Below are 15,748 nucleotides of genomic sequence, written 5' to 3'. Positions count from 1 at the left end.
ATGCTCGTTGCTAAACGCGCACTTTATTTTTTAATTGTGCGTGTTTTTTGTACGCTGGGCAGTCTTTACTGAAAGCGTGATGATTGACATCTACTTCAATCACTTTCTTTTTTACCAGTTCACAACAGTTAATACATTTGATCGTATTTGATGTACATTCCTTGCTGTCGTGGGATCCAGCACATTTGCTACAAGCCACTTTATTAGTACAATCGCTCGCTTTGTGCTTATATCCCGCGCACTTAAAACATCTCAAAACACTTATGTGTTCGTAAGCGACACAGGTATCCCACTCTAAATATGTCTCTTTTGCTGCAATATATTGTAACGAATGTTAGCAGCACTGAGCGATGCTATCGTCTCTAAGCCGATGCTAAGCAGTGACGTGAATTCACATCCATAGATCAATCATTATGTATCTACATAAACGAAACAATAATTGCGTCTACACATATGTACCATGTACGTATACGAGCAGCGGAGAGTCAATGCACAAACACATGCATATATCTGAGATACTCCTGAAAGTATGCAATGAGAAAGAAAATAAAATCATGCAATTGTAGTTACGGCTGAGAAGTTTGAGAGCTGCTGGACTAGTAGATTCTGGAAGCGCCTAGAAGATGCGAACGTTGAAATCCGAGAGTATAAAAGGCGGCAATTGTAGAAGCGCTGGAATTCAGTTTGATTTCAGATTTCGATTAAGACGCTATATAGCGAGCAAGAGCAGTATTATTTTGAATAGTAGAGTTTCATTTGAGCTATCAATCAGTTTGGTTATTAAGCAAGCTATTCGTTGCAAAGTTTGAGTGTTATTGTGAAGTACTTTAATAAAGGCCATTTTGCATTATTAAATATTGGAGTTATTTATTCAACTGTTTAGTAATTCGAACTCAGCAGAAAATTGCAAATAAGGGGAATTACAGTAAATTCGTTACAATATTCTCAAATGTTATTGCATCAGTTTCTACTAATACATCATAACTTTCCTCTCTACGATTCGTATTTTCATACACCTTTCTAACTATAAACTCTTTTCCTGCACATGAATCGTTTTGCTTCGTTAAACACTCTATTAACCGTTCATTGCTAATTTTTTCAGTTATGCCAACTATCTTAACTATCTTCTTTATTTCACTTTTATTGTTTGTTTTCTCCGCTTCGTAATCTTTTCCTATAGTGTCTTGTACTTTCTGACGCACTTGCTCACAAGCTTCCTTGTTTCTACATTCCACAATTATAGCCCCTTTATTTATCTCTTTAACATTTCTGACAAGGCCATCTGTGGGCTCAACAACTTTCTTCAAAGCTTCCTTAGTTTCCTTCGCTTCCTTTTTTTGATTGTTCGGTTTAATAACGATTTTGTTCTCATTTGATTTAACGGCCTGAGCAAATGTCAACTTAGTGTTAACGTTGCCTTCAAGTTACTAATAACTTCATTACTCTTTTGGAATTCATTAGCTATATCCTTTACAATTTCATTTTTCATTTCATTTATTTTTACTTCTATATTGTGCTCCAGAAGGGAGTTGAAATCTGTTAGGATGCTGCTTTTTAATTTAGAACATTTATTGATAAATATTTGTTCAACTATTTGTTTTACATCAGATACTTTCATTTTTGTTTGTTCACTTTTGTTTATTAGGTGTTTGATCTCAATGAACTTTGTATTTGTATCTGACAAAGTGCATTGATTGCAGAACCATTTTAAATTCATGTTTTCCGAGGTTATTTTTATCTCGTTTCGCTTTATGTTACTACATTTGATGTAAAAACTATAGCCACACCCACCAGAGCATGCTATCATTTCATCTACCGGTATTATTGTAGGGCTATTTCGGATTTATGTCGGAATCTTTTAGAGATAGTTTCGGGACATGTTTTCGATCATAGCGCAATCGTTTTCGGTATTATTTTGTTGTATTTAGGCATTGCTTTCAAAATCAATTCTGGATCATTTAAAAACTACATTTAGGTCATTTAGGATTTATTTTCGGGATCATTTCAGAACTGATTCGGAACTATTTCGAGAATATTTCGAATTTTTATGTTTTGATCAATTATTAGATTATACCACACTATTTTCTACTCATTTCAGTATTATTATAGGGATACATTCTCTCTATTTTGCGACTTTTTTCGAAACTTATATATTATACAGCCCAAATCTAAACAAAAAATCCGTGCGAGGTTTTTCCCTTCTCCCATTCCTCGTATTCTAAATAAAAATTTCCTCCTATTTCCTCCTATTCTGAACAATGTTCGAAAAAGAAGAACCCGGTTATGGGGGAAAAGTAGGTAGATATTATGAATGTGAATGAGAGGGAGATTTCTCTGGCATTTCTTTTTCACTTGCTAATTAAAGGAATGCATCAAAATAGTTAAAGGAATTTGGTTCTTTTAAGAAATAACACTTATTTGTACAAATTTGTGCTAAAATATATACACTCTACCACAATATTCTTTATTTTAAGTCCAAAAGTATGTATATAATAAGCAACGGAAGAGCTCTTGGTATATTTGATGCAGCCATGCAGAAATTGCGCAAGGATTTTTTAAGGCTTAAATAGATTTTGGCATATGACGAAAGACGAATTCAACTCGACTTGGCCGCCAAAAAATTACTTTGGTGAATGCAAGCAGGCAACTCCGGCGGATTTGTGTTATGCCGCCGTCTTCTTCTTCTTATGCTCCTCTGTTGATGTTGCTGTGGCTCAATTCATTACTCATTTCAGTGAATACCACATGAAATGCAATACGGCTCTGAGAGTGTTCTAGAGAAAAGTTTTTCGAAAGATTTATAGACCTCTACGCGTTGGTGATGGCGAGTACCGAGGAAGATTTAATGATGAGCTGCTCGAGCTTTACGCAGACATCAACATAGTCCAGCAAATTAAAACGCAGCGGCTGCGCTGGCTAGCCCATTTTATGGGAATGAAAGATAACGCTCCGGCTAAGAAAGTGTTTCTATCGGAACCCGCCTATGGAAGCAGAGGAAGGGGGCGGCCCCCACTCCGTTGGAAAGACTAAGTGGAAAACGATTTAAGCTCCCTTGGTGTGACCAATTGGCGCTAGTTGGAAGAGAGAAGAACCTACTGTCGGGCCTTGTTGGACGGTCATAACCGTTTAAGCGTTTAAGCGCCAATTAAGTAAGTTTAGGGATGACTTCGAGACTCCTACTGGATCATAACGCGATTGTTTTGGAATATTTCAACATAGTTTTAACGTGTAAATTGGGGATTGTTTCGAAGCTATCTTCGGGTCGTTTATTGTTATTATCGGACCCATTTCAGGACTAGGAGAGACATATTTCGTGACCATTTTGGGTTGTTTTCTTGATAATTTTTAGGCTATTTTGTGATAATTTATAAGATCATTCTAAACTATTTTTGCTAATTTCAAAATTGCTTTTGGGGATTTCTAGATGTTGGAATAATTTGAGGGCTATTTTGGGAATGCTTTCAGTATCAAATCGGGATTATGAGGGTGAGTATTTAGTAACTGTTTTTCGGATCACCTCGGGGATTTTTGGGGAGAATCTCACTCAATAACCGTCAAAAGGAATAGAATGCTTTTTTTCAGTGAGGTCTAACTAAAAGTAAAGGTTACCGTCGGTGGAATATATCTCAAACAATTTATTTTATAAAGGAAGAGATTTTTACCCCTAGAAATGATTTTTCACGGCAGATTTCTGCAGTAGGGTTTCTCGGTAATGATAGTAGAAGCAAAAATTTTTGAATATAAGGATATTGCATGCGCGAACTTCGGTGGAAAGCAGCGGAGCGTAACAAAATTCTAGTAGGTCACTTTCACCACACCAAAAACTTTAACACAATTTTTAACATAATTTAAGCACAGAAATGCACTGATTCGAGTTTTAGAGAGTAAAAATGTGAATTCTGAACACATTAGCTGAATAAAAAGTGTGCAAATAATTGTTAAATAACAAATACAGACAGTGGTAGTTTAACAAATTCTGCTGTGGTAAGTGGTGAATGTGACCTACTAGAATTTTGTGAAGCATGCCTCACACTATTTTTCGTCTATGCAATGTCTCTATATTATATCGTTTCTGGAAGTAATAAGTTTGCGCGATATATTTTCCTAGAAATTGGCATCTGCTAGGCAAAAACATTATGCTGCTAACATTTTCATAGCAGAAACACAACGGAAATGTTTGCTTCACTGTCGAGGGGCTACCCCGCTTACAAATATGTAATGCTTCTTGGCACCTCAACCCAGGGTATTCTGTGTTTTAGGACAGCACGCTAGCTTCATAGCGACAGCCGGGATTTGACACGGAAAAGAAATCGAGCATTCTTCCACAAGCTTTTTATACTCAGTTGAGCAGATCTCACAGAGTATATTAAGTTTGATTGGATAACGGTTGGTTGTACATATATAAAGGAATCGAGATAGATATAGACTTCCATATATCAAAATAATCAGGATCGAAAAAAAATTTGATTGAGCCATGTCCGTCCATCCGTCCGTCCGTTAACACGATAACTTGAGTAAATTTTGAGGTATCCTGATGAAATTTGGTATGTAGGTTCCTGAGCACTCATCTCAGATCGCTATTTAAAATGAACGATATCGGACTATAACCACGCCCACTTTTTCGATATCGAAAATTTCGAAAAACGGAAAAAGTGCGATAATTCATTACAAAAGACCGATAAAGCGACGAAACTTGGTAGATGAGTTGAGCTTATGACGCAAAATAGAAAATTAGTAAAATTTTGGACAATGGGCGTGGCACCGCCCACTTTTAAAAGAAGGTAATTTAAAACTTTTACAAGCTGTAATTTGGCAGTCGTTGAAGATATCATGATGAAATTTAGCAGGAACGTTACTCTTATTACTATATGTACGCTTAATAAAAATTAGCAAAATCGGAGAAGGACCACGCCCACTTTTAAAAAAAAATTTTTTTAAAAGTAAAAAGTTAAAAATAAAAAAAATAAAAAAAAATATCTTTACAGTATATAAGTAAATTATGTCAAGATTCAACTCCAGTAATGATATGGTGCAACAAAATACAAAAATAAAAGAAAATTTAAAAATGGGCGTGGCTCCGCCCTTTTTCATTTAATTTGTCTAGGATACTTTTAACGCCATAAGTCGAACAAAAATTAACCAATCCTTTTGAAATTTGGTAGGGGCATAGATTTTATGGCGCTAACTGTTTTCTGTGAAAATGGGCGAAATCGGTTGATGCCACGCCCAGTTTTTATACACAGTCGTCCGTCTGTCCTCCCGCATGGCCGTTAACAAGAAAACTTGAGCAAAAATCGATATATCTTTACTAAACTCAGTTCACGTACTTATCTGAACTCACTTTATCTTGGTATGAAAAATGAACGAAATCCGACTATGACCACGCCCACTTTTTCCATATCGAAAATTATGAAAAATGAAAAAAATGCCATAATTCTATACCAAATACGAAAAAAGGGATGAAATATGGTAAGGTAATTGGAGTGTTTTATTGACGCGAAATATAACTTTAGAAAAAACTTTATAAAATGGTTGTGACACCTACCATATTAAGTAGAAGAAAATGAAAAAGTTCTGCAGGGCGAAATAAAACACCCTTAAAATATTGGCAGGTATTACATATATAAATAAATTAGCGGTATCCAACACATGATGTTCTGGGTCACCCTGGTCCACGTTTTGGTCGATATCTAGAAAACGCCTTCACATATACAACTACCACCACTCCCTTTTAAAACTCTCATTAATACCTTTAATTTGATACCCATATCGTACAAACTCATTCTAGAGTCACCCCTGGTCCACCTTTATGGCGATATTTCGAAAAGGCGAACACCTATAGAACGAAGGCCCACTCCCTTTTAAAAATACTCATTAACACCTTTCATTTGATACCCATATCGTACAAACAAAGTCTAGAGTCACCCCTGTTCCAGAAAGGCCCACTCCCTCTTAAAATACTCATTAAATCCTTTCGTTTGATACCCATATTGCACAAACGAATTCTAGGGTCACCCCTGGTCCACCTTTATGGCGATATCTCGAAACGGCGTCCACCTATGGAACTAAGTATTACTCCCTTTTAAAATACTCATTAACACCTTTCATTTGATACCCATATCGTACAAACGCATTCTAGAGTCACACCTGGTCCATCTTTATGGCGATATCTCGAAAAGGCGTCCACCTATAGAACTAAGGCCCACTCCCTCTTAAAATACTCATTAACTCCTTTCGTTTGATACCCATATTGCACAAACGAATTCTAGAGTCACCCCTGGTCCACCTTTATGGCGATATCTCGAAAAGGGGTCCACCTATAGAACTAAGCCCCACGCCCTTTTAAAATAATCATTAACACCTTTCATTTGATACCCATATCATACAAACAAATTCTAAAGTCACCCCTGGTCCACCTTTATGGCGATATCTCGAAAAGGCGAACACCTATAAAACGAAGGCCCACTCCCTTTTAAAAATACTCATTAACACCTTTCATTTTATACCCATATCGTACAAACAAAGTCTAGAGTCACCCCTTGTCCACCTTTATTGCGATACCTCGAAAATGCGTCCACCTATAGCACTAAGGCCCACTTCCTCTTAAAATACTCATTAACTCCTTTCGTTTGATACCCATATTGCACAAACGAATTCTAGAGTCACCCCTGGCCCACCTTTATGGCGATATCTCGAAACGGCGTCCACCTATAGAACTAAGGCCCACTCCCTTTTAAAATACTCATTAGCACCTTTCGTTTGATGCCCATATTGTGCAAACAAATTCTAGGGTCACCCCTGGTCCACCTTTATGGCGATATCTCGAAACGGCGTCCACCTATAGAACTAAGGATTACTCCCTTTTAAAATGCTCATTAACACCATTCATTTGATACCCATATCGTACAAACGCATTCTAGAGTCACCCCTGGTCCATCTTTACGGCGATATCTGGAAAAGGCGTCCATCTATAGTACTTAGGTCCACGCCCTTTTAAAATACTCATTAACACCTTTCATTTTATACCCATATCGTACAAACAAAGTCTAGAGTCACCCCTGGTCCACCTTTATTGCGATACCTCGAAAATGCGTCCACCTATAGAACTAAGGCCACTCCCTCTTAAAATACTCATTAACTCCTTTCGTTTGATACCCATATTGCACAAACGAATTCTAGAGTCAACCCTGGCCCACCTTTATGGCGATATCTCGAAACGGCGTCCACCTATAGAACTAAGGCCCACTCCCTTTTAAAATACTCATTAGCACCTTTCGTTTGATGCCCATATTGTGCAAACAAATTCTAGGGTCACCCCTGGTCCACCTTTATGGCGATATCTCGAAACGGCGTCCACCTATGGAACTAAGGATTGCTCCCTTTTAAAATGCTCATTAACACCATTCATGTGATACCCATATCGTACAAACGCATTCTAGAGTCACCCCTGGTCCATCTTTACGGCGATATCTCGAAAAGGCGTCCATCTATAGTACTTAGGTCCACGCCCTTTTAAAATACTCATTAACACCTTTCATTTGATACCCATATCGTACAAACGCATTCTAGAGTCAACCCTGATCCACCTTTATGGCTATATCCCTAAATGGCGTCCACCTATAGAACTATGGCCCACTCCCTCATAAAATACTCTTTAATGCCTTTCATTTGATACACATGTCATACAAACACATTCCAGGGTTTCCCTCGGTTCATTTTCCTACATGGTTATTTTCCCTTATGTTGTCACCATAGCTCTCAACTGAGTATGTAATGTTCGGTTACACCCGAACTTAACCTTCCTTACTTGTTTCGATTCAATTTAAGTCTGTACTTCCTGCTTTCAGCAGAGCTATTGATGCTTTTTTCGTTGCACTCTGTTAAAACTTTCGTGAAGCTTGTACTTCGATGCTAGTACTCATACTCAGTAAAAGGTATCGAGTATACTCGAACCAAGTGAGTACTTCGGAATGTTTACCAAAAGCGAAGAAATTTCTGAATTTGCACGAAAATTGAAGAGACTCCTTTTCAAAATAAGAGCTAGGGTTTGAGTTTAATAGAAAGCCAGTAAGGAAGTTTAAGCTTGGTGAAACCAACCACTATATACCCATTTGTGTGCTCTTACATATATTTCAATGATACATTTAAAGAGAAACGTCACGAATATTGAATCATTTAAAAGAATTTTGATAGACTTTTTAAAAAATAAACTTTCAGTTAGAATTTGGTTTTTTTTTTGTAAGTTTATATTGTACATCGTAACTTTTTTTCACTCGTCCAGTTTCACCACTTCAACAGTATTTGTTAAAGCATTGTTCGTTTTTCCAATTTTTGAAAGTAGACGTGGATATAGTCTGACGTTGACCATTTTCAATACCAATATATCATCGACGTTGCTGTAAAAGCTGCTAAGTCCATCCCTCAACATTTCACAGAAGAACGAAAAAGCTATATTGCAAGACAAGTTAAAATGTATTGAAATTTTATGAAGTTTCTTAGTGATTCTGGACAATAAAGACATACTTTTCTTTTGCCACCATACCTATGCAGAAATTGTCTCCCATTCCACCATTAGCCGTGTTTTTTTTTTACACGTAAACGTCTATACGCTTAAACTTTATATGGACTGCTAAGCGTCAAACTTTAAATACACCTCTGAAATTGCTGCGCATAAAATGAGTACTACTAAATTTCAATACGCATTTTACTCAGATGTAACTGAAATATGTGTTTTTGTTTCACCCTCCACACTAATTCTATGTATTCTATGTGTGTCCACAACTCATCGCAACTGATTTAGCTATATGTTATACCCTATGGCCATCAGAGGGTTGTGTCTACGCTTTTCGGTACACCCTGTGGCTGTAGCTAGTTATTTAACCACTGCCGCTAGATGGGTCTCCTAAGCATTATCTAAGCGAGGATAGGCGTTTTTTTCACGCGCAAGCGTAAACGTTTGTATAAAAAAAAATACGGCTATTATCAATCAAAGTCGGTTTAAGTTAAATGCGGAGCTTTTACCGCATCGTCCACGATCTCAGTTTTTGCTCAAGTTGTGGTGTTAATGGACTTAATTAAATATGTTGATCTTAAACATCTAGACCATCGGCACTTGGTACAGTATCGGGGAAAAGTATCGAGGTAAAGTATTGTATTTCGAAAAAAGCATCGAGTACGAAATACTCGAGTATTTTTTGGAAAAAGTATAGATACTACTCACTCAGTACTCGTATCGTTCTATCACTAGTCATACGATTTACTTTAATGTAAATTTGTAGTATCACTTCGTATTCGTTTAAATAAAAAACATAACAATCGTAACGTCACTAATACAAAAGTCACTTGCTTCGAATTGCGGGCTTATTAACCGATCGTTTTTTTAGGAGACTCCAATAAGCTTTTACGTTTGCGGTCACTGTAAGCGGCCGCAAATAATCAAACAGTACATTGGTAGACGTTAAGAAGAAAACACATTAAAACATATTGGACGGACGTTCAAGCTCAGTTTATATATATACGATTGTTTTAAACGCGCCAACGTACTTAAACGGCAATGGAAAATATACGAGAAAGAAAGAAACATAAAATGAAATTAAAAACAAAATACTTAAAATAAAGACTGATTTAATTGTTATAAAAAAGTGTTGATAGCGCACAATAAACGCAATCAATTTTGGGTTGCGGAAATATTTATTGGGTATATAAATACATACATAGGTACTGAAATACCGTAATCTTAGATAAGTAAAAAATTTTACAGTAAAAATTAACACAGCAAGAATAAAATTAATCATGTAAGAAAAAATGGGGAGTGTAACAATAAATTTTTTTTTTTTGGTTTATTTGCTGTTGCTTACAGATAATCAATGACATTAAATGACAAATGTTTTTATTATGAAGAAACGCTCATCTAGAGATAGGTTAGTACAAAGTGCAAAATAACAAAAGCAACATAATAAAACAAAAACAAAATAAGAAGTGATTGCGACAGATTAATGAGTTTAAGCAAATAAATAAATGAATAAAACACTAATTGCGACTCGATTAAGAAAAATCAAGAAAAATAACAAACAAAAGCTTAAATAGAAATAATTAGAAAAATTAAATATTGAAAAGACATTGAAGTAAATAACGCCTTAGCTAAGAGATAAGGTAACAAAAAAAATAACAAAAACAATTGCAAACCAATATGAAAATAATAACAAAAAATGGGTTGTCAAATGCTAAAAGGTTCGAGCGAAAGCAACAACAACTACCAGAACACAACAACAGTAAACGCCATAACACATACGAATAGATGTTAATTAAATAGAAAAACAACGCAAAACCAACACGAGCAATGGAAATTTGAAAACCCAACAATAGCAACAAGTCTAAGAACAAATATTATTAATTAAATAAATAAAAAGAAAAAAAATGTATATAGACACAAGTGTGAACACCTAATTTGCTTAGTGGCACAAGTAGTTGTGACGCGCGTGGAGGTGGAAAGCATTTTAAGTTACGTGTCCGTGAAGCGTGAAACATTTGAAAAAAATATAGTTTTTTTTTTTTTGTTGTAGTGCAATTGAAGCTGGCACGCTACAGGTTAACGTGAAAGGGCTAAGACGCTTTTGATTTATGCGCAAAAATGAGTGAGTGTGACAGAAATGAGATTGTAATGACATACGCGCAATCCCCCGTAACAAAAGTTGTGATGTAAGAAGTTTTATAAACTGAAAAAATAATTTTTATTTTAAAAAATTTGAGGACTTTGAAGCGTAAAGCAAACGTAAATTACACTATGTAACAATGAAAATACACTAATTGCGAGGCATACAAAAATTATAACCTTCGTCATTCAAAAAAAAAATCTCAAGTTTTAACCCCGCTTTCTCATAGGTTACAAACAATTCTTAGTTTAAGTGGAAAACTATCTTAGAAACAATACAAAATATGCTGGAAATATTAATATTTCTTAAAATTTTTCATTTCATTACTTGAGAATAATCTCCAGTTAATACTTTGATTAACAGGGCATGCCTCTTAAATATGCATTTTGGTTTCTGTTTTGTATTCAATGATTTTCTGCAAGAAAACAAAAAGCAGTGCAAATATCGAAATAGGGTGTTATAACTTTATTATACCTTGTCTGTCTATCCGTTAGTTAAAGTTGAGCTGGCCGGTTCGTGAGTACCTCACATAGACCATATGAGTCCATAGTGTGACCGGACGTTTGCTCAACAACCAGGCTGAAAACCCCTATCAAAATCCAGGACCTATGGTTTAAAATAACTTCGTCTTCTTGGCAAATACTAGAAACTTTCTAGGGCGTATGCTACTTGCTGCTTGGAGATCTGCAGCCGTATCGTGTTATACGGTACATGATCGAAATCAATTTTTTTAATTCCAATAGCTCGTTAATGGGGAACCGGCATAAGTGATCAAGTGACCTCGTGTGCTCATTAGATCTGTAATGTATTATCATTTTCATAAATAGTTTGACAGTTTCATATTTATTGTTTGAGTGAAACTGGTTTTCGGTCCGATAGGTGTGCGACTCCTAAAAGCTAGAGCCTTAGCCTGGCTAGCGCAGAGCATGAATACGATACGTGCTCGATCGCTTTCAAAGAAAATTAACCAATATAACCCTGAGGTTGTCATATTGCAAAGCGCATTTTACATGTTTATATCTGACTATAACTTTGAAAGAAGGCCGAGCCCTTTAAATATATAGATCGCCATAAAAATCTTGAGCTCAGCACAAAAAATAAAACGTAGCTACATCCCTAAATAATGATGAGAATGGATTTCATCGGCTTCGTCATATCCCTAGCTATCTTGCAATGAGTAGAAGTGCTCTCTCCGCAAACTTAACACATGCCATTAACATACCTTTAGGCGTCTGTTCCATTCTTGAAATGATCCGTTAACTGCCGGATTTTTTAGTAAAATTTTCGTGAGCTACTCCAACTCGCCAGTATTGGAAGCTCCTCCCGCCGTTCTTTCTGCCTCATATTTCTTTCCTCCAAGTAGGTCTCTCTCGTACTCTTCTCAAAAATCACCAGTGATATCAAAAAGGGTAGTAACAACACCTCCTTTTTTAATACTTTGAAGGTCGAAACGAAAAGGTTGCAACGAAATCCCAACCATTTTAGTTTTTTTTATATAAGAATTTTTTTTATTATATCAAAAAAAGCCGCCGGTTTGTGCTTAAAAAACTCTCAGCCTCCGAAATATTTAGAAGGTGAAACCTTTTTTAAGTAAAAATCTCAATTTGTTTGCTAATAAAGGATTTTTTTATATCAAAATATTTAAATAAATTTTTTATCAAGAAAACTTACTTGAGGAATATATGTATGTCTAGCAAAAGGTGTATAAAGTTCTTTTTTTTGTCACGAAATACTCCAGCAATATTTAATTAAAAAAAGCTTATTCCCCTTAACAAAAACAAAAGAATAATTCATCGAAATTTATTGTGATTGATTTATACAACAAAAATAAACGTATTTTTTTAAAGAGTACAGAAATCAGTTTATTAAAAGAACATAAGATATCAAAAAACTGAACTTGAACCGATCATTACAGAGATGAGACGAGCGTAAAAGCGGATGTGATCGTCGAAAGAGAAGAACAGTTAAACAAATGACATTGACACTTGTATGAGACAAAAATAATTAAAATTCGTAATAAAACAGCAGAAATAAGTGCAAACAAGTATAAAGAATTTACAACAACAAAAAAACCACTGGAAACAGTAACAGAGTACCAGCAGCCGGCGGAGAAACCAGAGCTTGTAAAGTGAGCTTTGAGCACTCAGGTATTAAGCATCAAAATATAGCTTCCAACGACAACACAGCGCGCGAGAAATAGATGCAGCTTCTAACAACACCAAAAACAAAAACTAGTTTCATAAGCAAGGTCAACTAGCGCTCGAGAAACTCCTAATAAAGCGCTCAAAAACGCTAGCAATAAAAAAAATTTAACTCACCTGTGTCAAGTAGACGCAAAAACGCACACGCATTTTCATAGGAGTCAAATCAGATCCTTCGATATGAACGCAGCAATCACAACTTGGTGTAGTTGTAATGAGAAAGCACAATGGCATTACGATTGTAATGGGAACAGTGAAAGCAACAACAACGAAATGCATATAAACAATAGGCACGATGACAATAGTAATAGTAACAGCAGTAATAACAACAACTACAATAGCAACAACAACACATCCGACGACACACAAGTCACATTTAATTCGAGCAATGTAAATGAAATGCGCCAGACGCATTTACAACGTCAACGCGAATTGCAGCAAACAACAGCAGCTAGTCACCAGCTAAGCGCCTATAAAGCACCTACGCTACACCAACAACAACAAAGCACACTACGATTGAATAGCGAAAAATCATCATTATCATCATCATCATCATCAACACATTCCAGCAGCAGTCCTCTACCACATCGTCTAACGCGTCGCAAACGCTTACAACGTCAAAAAACCACTACCGAACTGGAAGATGTTGATTATGCTTATGCCGCCGATTTGGAAGAAGAGGACGAAGAAGAAGATGAACAACAACAGAAACGATCACACGAACAACAACAAAAGCCCACAACAATTTTAGCCTCCGGTTCATTATTGGGCTTATCGCTTAGCGAACAAGTTTCTAGCAGCACACCCATCACATTGGTGCATAAACGACTACAACATTTCCAACAACAAATACACCACAATAGCAGCGCACCATTTGATGTCGGACAGCCATCATCCTTGCCAAATAATACCAGCTATAGAACGAGATCATCAATGATGAGCATACATCAGCAACATTTGCTTAATAATCAATTGCAACAACATCATCATAATTATAATCTGCCGACGCCACCACATCGTGAACGTCGTCTTAGGCATGAAGAGTCGTTTGATTCGTCGACCACTACAACTACGAATACTACCGATACGGCCACCAGCCCTGATAGTCCTGCACTAAGACGACACAATTTTTCTTTGCTGAAACGCGATAATTCCATACACTCAGATTCATCGAGTCATTATTCGAGTGTTGATAGTTTGTTGGAAGCGCGTAAACCTGATCCTGAGGCTATATTGATTAATTTGGGCTTTGGTCCGGTGGGTTCGGAGGATATTCTATCACGCATACCAAAACGTTTTCTTAAACCGTCACAGGTACGTGGCATTGATACAGAAGCTTTCGTACGTCGTTTACAATTAGCGAGCAATCTTGCCGATCATAGCGTTATGGGTTATCGTGGCCTTACCGGTAATCCGGATATACCGCCATCGCGTATTGTTGCTAAAATAATGCAGCGTTTCGAGGTGAACGAGCGCAAGAAGTCTATGGGTTCGTTAGAGCAAAATATTTAATTGTGGTTTGCCCGGAATTCATTCAATTGTCAGCAGTGCCAAAAAAATTTATTTTACTTTTTAATATTCATACTAATTCAAAAAGTTTTTATGTAATTAAAATTTTGATATACAATGTCTTATTGTTATTGAGCGTGAAATTTTGTAAAGGTCCTAGCTTAAAGAGTTATGTATGTTTGTTGCTTTTTTATTGGTCATTTTCAGCATTGTTTTTTAGTAAAAAATTATGTTTTTGAGAATATTGTTATTGCCATTATACTTAAAATCGGTAGTGTCAAAAAAAATTTACGATTAAAACTTTTTAAAGGAATGTTATGTACTTAATTTATTAATGCTGAGATATTTATTTAAAATAAAGTTACGGAAATAGAAAACTTGTGAGCTTAACCAATATTTTATGTTGTGAGTTTCAAACCTTAGCCTGAAATACACACCCCACCAAAGCAAAACATCAGAATTTCCCGGGTGTTATTCCTCTTCGAAGAAAGTCGGAGATATTTCGGTTGATGAACGTTCTTTTTATAGACAGACACATAACAAGGTTCCATAAAACTGTTCTAGGGGTCGAAAACTACACAGCACTTATACCGCGCTAAACCACATCAACACACAGATAAATTGCGGGTTGAATCAAAAACCCGACCACAGAACAATACTCGTAGTGCTAGACTTATTAAAAGCTTTTGATACAGTCAACCACGGCACGTTACTGCAAAACATGGAAGGGTTCCCTCTTCCTCCTCATCTCAAAAGGTGGACTGCAAATTATCTGCCTGGTCGGAAAGCATCAGTGAAATCCAGGAACGTAGCATTTAAATTTTAAAAAGAATTAAACAAGAAGTGCCACAGTGTGGAATTATTAACCATTGTATCCTACGCCGATGACCACACGATAATGGCTACCGATAAATGGTCCCGTCCCACCCATTCATGAGCTATGTAATAAAATAAAAAACTATTTCCCTTACCTCTCCAGTATTTTCGCCTCGAGAAACCTGACGTTGTCACCGATCAAATCATTGGTGACCTTATTTATAACATACACAAAACAAATTTCGATCATATTGGACATCGACGTCGATGGCATTACGCTACCGACTACCAAAAATACTAGGTGTGGTTCGATCAGGATCTACATTGTAGCGAGCAAGCATCCGCAATTGTACCTAAAATCCAGAACTGTAACAAAATGCTGAAACCTTTTACCGGCAGCACTTTAGGTAAAGATGAAGAGACGCTCATTACCACTTACGATGCAATTGGTCGGCCGGAAAGTTACTCACTGTAAGAAAATACAGGCCTGTCAAAATACCGCTCTCAGAACCGCTACAGGCCGTCTTCTTAGATCTCCACAACGCCATCTACATAGTGTGGCGATAGTAT

General features: G+C 36.4%; 2 protein-coding genes across 25 annotated transcripts in view; both read left to right on the top strand.

Annotated features, from left to right (window-relative positions):
- The window catches only part of Orai (calcium release-activated calcium channel protein orai), a 274,407-nt gene that overhangs the window by 171,506 nt on the left and 87,153 nt on the right, over window positions 1-15,748 (top strand). The window lies entirely within an intron of this gene.
- LOC137244842 (putative uncharacterized protein DDB_G0289263) lies at window positions 9,438-14,739 on the top strand. 20 transcript variants are annotated; one of them, XM_067774479.1, is made up of 3 exons: window positions 9,438-9,717; window positions 10,563-10,634; window positions 12,568-14,739. In XM_067774479.1, exon 3 carries the CDS (start codon window positions 13,034-13,036, stop codon window positions 14,363-14,365), a length of 1,332 nt encoding a protein of 443 aa, XP_067630580.1. In that variant the 5' UTR covers window positions 9,438-9,717; window positions 10,563-10,634; window positions 12,568-13,033; the 3' UTR covers window positions 14,366-14,739. The 20 variants fall into 20 exon arrangements, with proteins under 20 accessions (XP_067630580.1, XP_067630575.1, XP_067630573.1 ...); XM_067774474.1 differs by having other exon boundaries at window positions 12,500-14,739; XM_067774472.1 differs by having other exon boundaries at window positions 10,563-10,698; window positions 12,500-14,739.

Source organism: Eurosta solidaginis, chromosome 3, assembly GCF_040869045.1.
Source record: "Eurosta solidaginis isolate ZX-2024a chromosome 3, ASM4086904v1, whole genome shotgun sequence".
Taxonomy (NCBI): domain Eukaryota; kingdom Metazoa; phylum Arthropoda; class Insecta; order Diptera; family Tephritidae; genus Eurosta; species Eurosta solidaginis.
Note: the sequence above shows the minus strand (reverse complement) of the source record. Positions and strands in the feature narration are given on the sequence as shown.

Coding starts and splice junctions, on each gene's coding strand:
- LOC137244842 (XM_067774480.1), top strand. CDS start 13,034: ATGAACGCAGCAATCACAACTTGGTGTAGTTGTAATGAGAAAGCACAA.